This window comes from Morus notabilis, unplaced genomic scaffold (assembly GCF_000414095.1).
Source record: "Morus notabilis unplaced genomic scaffold, ASM41409v2 Scaffold1639, whole genome shotgun sequence".
NCBI lineage: Eukaryota > Viridiplantae > Streptophyta > Magnoliopsida > Rosales > Moraceae > Morus > Morus notabilis.
Window position 1 is genome coordinate 198,471 of NW_010366354.1, and position 9,588 is coordinate 208,058.

The 9,588-nt window shown below is 35.5% G+C and overlaps 1 protein-coding gene across 2 annotated transcripts; it reads left to right on the plus strand.

Annotated features, from left to right (window-relative positions):
• On the plus strand, positions 1-6,008 carry LOC21389944. Of its 2 annotated transcripts, none has more exons than XM_010110058.2 (11): positions 1-170; positions 1,651-1,854; positions 1,948-2,046; positions 2,289-2,428; positions 2,566-2,610; positions 2,689-2,742; positions 3,191-3,295; positions 3,382-3,585; positions 3,860-3,945; positions 4,448-5,382; positions 5,503-6,008. In XM_010110058.2, exons 2-11 carry the CDS (start codon positions 1,674-1,676, stop codon positions 5,778-5,780), a joined length of 2,127 nt encoding a protein of 708 aa, XP_010108360.1. In that variant the 5' UTR covers positions 1-170; positions 1,651-1,673; the 3' UTR covers positions 5,781-6,008. The 2 variants fall into 2 exon arrangements, with proteins under 2 accessions (XP_010108360.1, XP_024029209.1); XM_024173441.1 differs by having other exon boundaries at positions 1,969-2,046.
• The last annotated feature ends 3,580 nt before the right edge of the window (positions 6,009-9,588 follow it).

Consider the following 9,588-nt stretch of genomic DNA (forward strand, 5'->3'; position numbering starts at 1 on the left):
AACACCTGCACAACTCTCTATTTTCCCTGGCCGATTATTTTCTCGCATTCTCGTTGATTTTCATTTCCGCCGAATCAGTCTCTACATCTATTTCTTTTGGACTTCAAATCTACAGATCAAAGACGGTTGATTCCTTCCTGTTCGATCGCTCACTTCCTTCGTTTCGACTGGTACGTGAACCGAATTTCGTTTATATTGCGTTTCCTTCATTTATACCATATGTATATGTATATGTATGTTTATATTTATGTATTTATATGGATTTATATATTGCGATTTGTTGATTTCAGATCATGCGTTTCGAAACCTAGCAAGCTTTGTTCTCGTTTTCATTTATCATGAATTCTCTCGTTTTCGGGTTGGGCAAACTCTGTTGTTAGATTGGAAAATGCTACAGAATTTCAAACTGGAGGTTGATGTTATGTTTTTCTGATTGAGAATTGAGAGAAATAGAGAATCAAACTCAGTGGATTAAGAACAGCGCATAATTGTTTTTCTTTAGAATTTTATTTACGCCCAAACGGATTTTTAGTTTTTATTTTGGCGATTAATTGTAATATATTGAAAATTTTTATTATTATAATTGGCATTGATTTTATTTTATTTTTGGCGATAATTGCGCCCTTTCTTCGTTTGTTTCCTTTGTTGGAAATGCATATCTTCTTTTCTCTGAGCAACTCTCATGGTACTTTTTGTCATAGATTCGGTTTTTTTATTATTATTTTTATGTTAGCTTCCTTTTATTAGATCTATGTTTTCCTAGGTTTATAGCATAGAGAATATTGTTGAAGATCTATTTATGTTTTGGTTTTATATCTAATTGTGTAACTATTATAACTTCTAGAAGGTAGTAGCTTAAGAAAAGTCTCTCCAAGGTAGGCAGGAAATTATTTTTAAACCAAGGCAAAAGAGGAAACACGTATTTTTTTCCTGCTGATCGTGAGCATAATTTTACTAACAGAATTGGTTTTTGCTATTAAGCTTCGGTCAATAAATTACTAACGATCCAAAACTTTAACAGAGTTTCTTGAATGTATACTTTTAGTTATCTGTTGTTGTTATTAGTTAGTATATGTATATGTGTGCTTGTTCATATAGGTACTTAGCTCAAGTTCTAAATAAAGACACGTTGTAACTAATTTAACGAATAGGGCTTTTTAACTATTAAGAACATCTTCAATGCAAATGCCAAATGTAAAGATTATATATTTGACAGATTATTCTAATTTTGTTCTCCAATGCATAATGCTAGTTTAGATGCTATATCTAGTTTTCTTCATGAGGTTTTCAGCTTCGGCATTTGTGGACAATTTAAAATTTTAAAGATTGAAAAATGGTAATGTTGTAATTATTAAGTGAAAAAGTCGATACATTAACTAATATGGAACTAAACACCAAAATTTGGCACCAACTCCAAGTATAATATATGCTAAATTTGAAATTTATGTATAGCATTGCATAGGATAATGGTTTTCTTACTCAAATGCCACATATTAGCACTGGCATGGGAATTTGGCATCGCAGTGCTCTAATTAGAGCTTGAGTAATGTATTAGCATATATTTCATAGTTTTTGAATGTCTGTTTTGCTCACCTCAAGTATTTTCACGTTACGTGCATGTTTCATGTACTAGCCTTTTTGTGTTTGTAGATTTCTACTCTCTGGACGTTGAGATGCCAATTCCAAAACTCAAGGCTGCTAATACTCTAGATGTGATGAAATCAGAGGAGGGAAATGATTCCCTTGATGCTGTCATTAGACAAGCAATCGGAAAAGAGCCTTTTCTTTCTTTCTCTAAGGCTGGGGACAGTTCAGTCCAGTTTATTCAATTGCTTCAAGCTTTAGAGCAGCAAGGTATGAGCCTTTCAATGGTCTCAACTTCATATGCATCAAGATCATTTGTGTATTGTGGAGTTATTATTATTATTTTTATTTTGAATAACCCAGAAATTTCTCGAACTCGCTTAGCTGGCACAAGTTCGAAGTTGGAGCCCTCACTGAACTCTACCCTCTTTGGAAAGCATGAAACTAACAGTTATGTACCAGGTAGGTAACGCTGAGAAATTAAATCCAAACAATATAGCTGCTTAAGGTTATGGTGATTAAGAGTAACTAGAAGTCTAGAACCATGTGAATACTGGTGTTCAACCAGAGCTTAATGGACCATAGGCTTTTGCAGCTGCTTAAAATTTCCTTTCTTGATCACTTCCAAGGAAAATGTTATTTCTGAGTTCTATACTTTCATAAGCAGCTATTTTGGTTATCATTTAATTTTGTTACTTTTGCAGAACACAACCAAAGTTGGTCTTTGCTTTCTCCCCTGAAGGTGCAGATGCAAAAGTGCAATAAATGCTCCCAAGATTTTTGTTCGCCCATCAACTACAGGAGGCATATACGTGTGCACCATCGCTTAAAAAAGCTTGCTAAGGTTTTCTTAATGTCTTGCAAATATTGTTAAGTTCCTTTTTTTTCTTGGGAAAAGTGCTCATTCTTGTTATATTGGAACTCAAAGCATATATCTTGCTTAAGTTTGCTGTTGTATGATCTTTGTTATATTTCTTGTAGGATTCTACTAAAAGTAGAGATTTGTTAGGGGCATTTTGGGACAAGGTAAGCTTCTTTCTTGCAATTCTTTTATGTGAGTGTCTTTATTTTAATGCTAAGTTGCTAACTGCTTATTCTACGTAGCTCTCTATGGATGATGCCAAAGAAGTTGTATCATTCAAGAATGTAGTACTAGAGGTAAACCTCTTTCGCTTTTCTTATTTCATGCGTGGTTTGTTATGCTGCTTCTATGATTTTTGTTGGTACACAGTCGTTGAAACATCAAGTACATTAATCCTTTTAGCTGGTGCTCTTATGATTCACAAACTATGAATGAAGACTAATGTAACTTAACCTTAATGATCACTGAATATCAATGATTCCCATGTTTTCTATCTTTGGAGAGGACATGTGGTTGAAGCTGTAGTTGGCACCTTGTTATATTAAAATAGTCGATAACTATTTGACAAGGGATGCAATAAGGCTTTTTTATTTATTTAATTTTTTTCATTTTATAATCAGCAGGAGATACATCTGAATAAACACCGACTCACATGAGAATGTCTACTTTCACCCAAAATTTCAAGTTATTATTTGTTTGGTTAATTATTCATGAGTAAAGTTTCTAAGTGAAAGTGCTTTCTAGGAAGTTCCAGGGCCTTCAATTATAAAGGCATTGTCGGCTCTTATTCGAAAATCAGGATTTTCGTCTCTGCCACAACCTTATCTGAAGGCTGGCTCTGATCTTTTGGTAAGAGGATGGTCCTTGGTTGTTTTTCAGATTGCTATTTTTTTTTAATAACTTAAGGTGTGTAAAAATCCAAAATTTTCTCACAGGACATTGTCCAAGGTAGACCTTTGAGGTTTCCAATATCTTCCGAGGAGTTATTTAGCGTCCTTGATCATGCAAGTGAGAAAACATTCTTGTCTGGACCAGCTGTATCAATGCAAAGACATGTTTTTGACGGAGAGGCTGGGAAGATAGGTCTCGAAACAAAAAACCTAGTTGCTTGTACTAGCTTTTTGTTGGAACAGAAATTGGTACTTTTTCTTCCTTTAAATACTTCACAAGTCGTTTTATTTTTATTTAAACTCCCTTGCTCTCCACATTTATGGGCTGCAAACTCCAAAACAACATATTTGGCATCCCCTAACTAGTGACTCTGTTCAAACTCGCATATAAGTGTATCTGTACAATATTTATCTCTACATCATTCTTGCACTTTTACCTTCTTGTCGAGGCAAGCTAAAACGCTGTTAGGATTGAGGAGGCGGTTCTTCATTTTTGAACTAATTTGTGTTCTTCTTTGCTTAGGTTAGCGCATGGCTTGCTGACAAGGATGCTGAAGCTTTGAGGTTCCAGAAATTGCTGGTGGAGGAAGAAGAAGCTGCTCAGAAAAGGTACACAAGCACTTCATATCTTTCCGGATGATTCTGATTCATCACTGTATAAGAAGTTTGGGCCTGATGTTCTGAACTGATTTAAGTTTGTGGGAAGAGTACAGTTCCTATTTATATAGGATATTCGTCTATTTCTGATTATTAGGTCACATCCACTTGAGAGATTAAATTCCCTATTGGTGCCTTTGATCCTTCTCCTCCTGTATATGGTGCTTGCTTTGAGTTGATGGATCTTAAAAGAGTTATTTAGTCAATTCCTGAGAGGAGAGGACTTAACTAAAGTGACTGACTTTTTATGTTAATGAGTGCTTTAAGAGAACATATTTCTACTAAATAGTTTAAGTTGGAGGCATTGCCAAAATTGGGAAATGCCTTCCCATCTCTTCAGCTACCGGCACCTTAGCAGGCATATTGGCTTGGAATCTTCTACTCTCCAGTCTAGCTGATAATGGAAGTTGAGAAGCCATGTGACTTTCTGATTTGATTCTTGCATTTTTTATAGGCAAGCTGAGCTCTTGGAAAGGAAAAGGCAGAAGAAGCTCAGGCAGAAAGAACAAAAGGCAAAGGAACAAAGACATGGGGAGAAGGCAGATGTTACTGAGTGCATTGAAGAAGTTGTGGGGGCAATACCGCCAGCAGAAACATTTAGTCCGGTGGCTTGTGACATCCATAGAGACGCTTGGGACATGGTAAATCATGTACCATTGTCTATGGTAGAGCACTCCAACTTGGGTGGAAATCTGGATTCAGAACTTCAGAAAAGGTTAGATTGCGGACATGTTGATATGGGCGATAGTTCAAATGTCGAAAGGCACATTGTTCAAGGAAGTGGTCGTCGGCGAAGGTGGCAAGGGTCACCAAAATCACAATGGGTGGCATCCACTGGTTTTCATGCAGATCAGAGTTCTCAAGCATCAAAGCTTGGAGTCACACAAAAACGTGGAAATCATAGGAATACAAGGAATGTTTCAACTAGTCATAAAGTATGGAGCCGGAAGGCTAAACCAGAATATGATGAAGGCATAGGACAAAAGGAGGCATCAAATGAACCAGATCAAACCAAGGAATGTGAGGTGTTAATAGGTTCCATATCTGTCACGCTTGGAAATTGCAGTCAGGATGGACATCATAATCTCTCAGAAGCTTGTGGTGCTTGCACGGAGGAGCATCAAATGCCAAAGAACAGTGTTCTGGATAATCCCAACAAGCCCGATCTCATTCAGAATGGCACAAGCAGGTCAACTGTTAAGCTATGGAGGCCGGTGAGCCGGAATGGAACCACAAGTTCAATGCCAGTTCTGAACAGCAATTGGGAATCTGAAGGAAATGCGTTTGCTGAAAAGGGTCATAGAGAAACCCCTAACAGTGAAAATTGTCCAAGACCGTCTTTCTTTGATGGTAATTCTAGCCATGCGATAAAAGCTTTTCTTGCACAAAGTGAGTCCTGTTTTCACTCTATTATTCTATTTTCTCGTGCATTATATGGACACAAGCCAGAGAACTGGTTTAGCCTTACAAATTATCAAGTTTGATGAACTTTTCCAAACTGTCATGCAGGATGGAAGGAAGCCATTGCAATGGACCATGTCAAATTGGTTTTGACCCCAGATTCTGAACCTGCAGACTTTTCGGAGATTGAAAATCATAATCGAGAAATAACATCTCAATCATTAAAATTTCATAAACGCAGTATTCTTGGCGATGCAGAAAACCGGCTTCTAAATGTACAGAGTGTTGGATCTACAACTGGTGGAGCTGCTAAAGCCAAGTTTAGGACAAAGACTGATAAGGGTATGAAGATAAAGTACATTCCCAAACAAAGAGCTCCTACTTAGTATAGGGAAGAAGATGGCTTTTATTATTATAGTTAATTCTTTTTTCCGTTTATATAGTTATGCACAGTTTTACTAGCGGGGTGCACCCATCACCCGCTATGAATTCTTTAGCAGAGGTTCCAGTTTTACCGATGGTCTTCTGTCAGAAAACAAAGAGTTTCTTTTTTGGAAAATGCTTAATAGTTTCATCTTTTTTTCTCTGGTTGTTTTAGCAGATCAATATGTTATTCCACCTTTCTGGCTTAATTGTCAAATCAAAGTTTTTCTGTAATGAATTTTGTGCTCAGTATGAAAAAGGTTTTTCATTTCTTATGTGTTTACTTTGTAATTCCTCATGCGTTATAGCATCAAGTGGTGTTTTTTGGTCATCGTCCTTTTAGATCTTGTGAAAGTGCCTACCTTCACCACAAAACTGTTAGTCTCGTCAGATTACTATTTTTGCTTCGTTGCAATACTCTCACTCTCTCTCTCTCTCTCATATACATACACACATACATACATATATATATGTTTTCCACCTTTCTGGCTTAATTGTCAAATCAAAGCTTTTCTGTAATGAATTTTGTGCTCAGTATGAAAAAGGTTTTTCATTTCTTACGTGTTTACTTTGTAATTCCTCATGCGTTATAGCATCAAGTGATGTTTTTTGGTCATCGTCCTTTAGATCTTGTGAAAGTGCCTACCTTCACCACAAAACTGTTATTCTCGTCAGATTACTATTTTTGCTTCGTTGCAGTACTCTCTCTCTCTCTCTCTCTCATATACATATCTCTCTCTCTCATTCTCATATACATATCTCTCTCTCTCATTCTCATATACATATCTCTCTCTCTCTCTCTCTCTTCTGTGACGACCCTCATTGGAGGCCGTCACTGTAGCTGAATTTTAGCTTGTACTTATTAGGATTTCTTAAAATTTGTGGAACATTTTATTTTTATAAGAAGGAATAATTTCATAAATCGTAACAATAATTTTAAAAAATAAATCATTAAGTTTCTTAAAGTTTTTCTTAATTTCAACTAAAATAAAACCTTCTAAAAATATCTTTCGAACTGAGTAGCATTTGAACTCTTGTTTCAAATACTCTTTAAAAGCTTTCTTGAAACTAGCCAATATAATCGGGCCATCTAATTTGACTTTAAAATAAATTTCGTGAGAAATCTTAAATTCAAGTATTTCTTAAAGTCATTTCAAAATCAATCATTTAAACCGTCGTATTTAAAGTTCATTTATTTGTTGCATACACTGTTGCAACGTTCTAAAACTTAAATACTCAAGACTAGGGTTGTTAGCTACAACCTCAGTTCTCTTAACATACATATGTACATATACTTTTTAAACATACTTGCTTGAAACCTTTGAATCATATATACTTATACATAATTTTACTTAAACTTACTGCAGAAGATTTAACTGTGAGCGGTATCCATTCCCATCTCCACCATTCGCCCGCCACTCGCCACTGTCCTTCAAGAATTGCTAATAGGTTTCTTACCTACAGCATGAACACATCTGATTGAGCTTTCGCTCAACAAGTAGGAACTATCTCTCGCAAAATAACTATAAGTTCACATGAATAAATATGCATGAGCTGATTATGCTTAATTATGATGTCTTATTATAATCTTATTATTTTATATTATCCTTCTTACTGATGGGCCCGAGTGCTCATACCACTTGCGCGCAATCATCGGGACGTAAGGGTTTGCAAGGTCCCTAATGACACCGTGATTTAAATTGAACTGAGTGCCTCCCTTGCGGAGGACCCTTTTTTTTTTGTTCCTTTATCTCCCTTGCGGAGTATGGGACTGCACAACTTACCATTTCTTGACCTTGTGCTTCAAGGGATTGATGGTTGTCACAGAGTTACCTCCCTTGCGGAAGCTGGTACGGCACTCAACTGAGATTGTTCTTATAAGTTCCTTTTGACTTATTAAGGTGTATGCAATATGACATAACATAGCATACTATAACATGGAATGTACTTAAACACATATAATTCATGTGCACTGCTTCAGTGTATGCAATATGATCTAGCATAGCATATATAACATTAAATTAACTCAAACACATATAATTCATGTGCACTGCTTATGTGTATGCAGCATGACATAGTATCGCATACAATACTTAAAGCATAAACATGCATATATAACATGTGTAACTTTTTCTTTAAAAATCTATTCATGTTGTAGGCGAGATTCCTACTTACCTGATTTACAGAGCTGGAATCCACTTTTCGCCAAACAACATATTCTCTTACTTGCTTACTTCTGAAAATGAACACCCATTGAGAGTGTGAGATTAACTGTCATCTGCTATTCTATTTTAGCAGCTTATGAAGGAAATTTAACCCTTTCTTAAGGCATATATTCATTTCCTTTACTGAAGGATAATTTACTATAAGGATCAATTTATTAAATCCTCAAAATTTTATTTTCCTTAATTGCCCTTAACATACTTATGTCTAGATTGAAAATTATTTACCCAATCTAGTAACTTATTCTCCAAAGTTTTTCTCATTGGACTTATTATGATATTAAGGCCCAATTCGGCCTAGAAACTTATTCACGGTATTCTAACTCTTAGGCTGCTGAAATTTAAACTCAAACGGGGTTGTTGAACTAATACGAGCATTGGACCCGCATCTAACTTTAAAATTCTAGAGGCCTAACATTTTAGCTCGCAAGTGCCCATCGGGATGTTTTGCTACAAAACTATTAAGCTTTTAAAAGAAACTATCATTCAATTTTTTTTATAAAAACCGATTACTCACTTATTTAGTTACAAGCACTAAAATCTCATTATAAAATCTCTTTTCGACTACCGACTTTTGAAACTATTCCACAAGTCATTTTACGGTTAATTTGTAAACCACTGTGAAACTATGTTATAGAAACCCTTTTTTTGAAATCTTTCTTCACGGCTATTCCTCGTTCAAGCGAGGTCTACAACCATAGTATTTTACTGAAATCATATCTCAGGTTCTTTAATAACCTTTTGTTAAAACCAACACTGTGTTAGTTTTGTTTAGTTAAAACTGTGCAGTTTTTGAAATCTACATTTTACTACATCTTAGGTTCAGATTTTGAAAATCTGTTCTTCACTAAAATTCTTTGTCTCGTCAAGATCTAAAATTGTCATATTTAGAGAAAACTGAAATTCAGCCTCTAAAGGCATCATTTGGCTAAAAACAGTGGCTGCAGTCTTTTTCCCGAAACTGTGTTGGACAACCTGTCCCGTTTTTGTAAAATGGCTTAAAACTTGCGTTTAGAGTTAAACTTGGGTTTTGTCACAGTCACAGAAAAATGTTCAAAACATCGAGAACCATAAGTTCAAGTTTTGAAATACTGAAAAATCTCGCTCTAGGGTCCTCATTTTCACGTTCAAAGTAACCGGAAAATTTTTTCTCCAACCCAAAATAAGCAAACTTTAACCAAGTATAAACATACCACATAATGCTTAATCAAACTAACCTCAAAACTCACAAAACCAACTTAAAACTCACACACCCTTATTACAACTTATTTCTTTGAGAATCACAAATTACATCAATGGATTCTCAAACTTAAACTTTGCTAGAAAGAAAAATAGAGAGAAAGGTTTTAGAGTTCATACCCTTAAGGAAAGAAAATTCTTGGTTAAACTCCTCCTAGAACACTTTGATCCTCCTTCTCCTTCTTGATCTTAAGCTAGTATTTGTATTTAAGGGAGTGGAAGAAAAACTAAAGAGAGAGCATAAGAGGGAGAGTTAGGGCTGGTTTTTGCTTGTAGGAAAATGAGAGAAGAATGAGCAAATGAGAGGAAA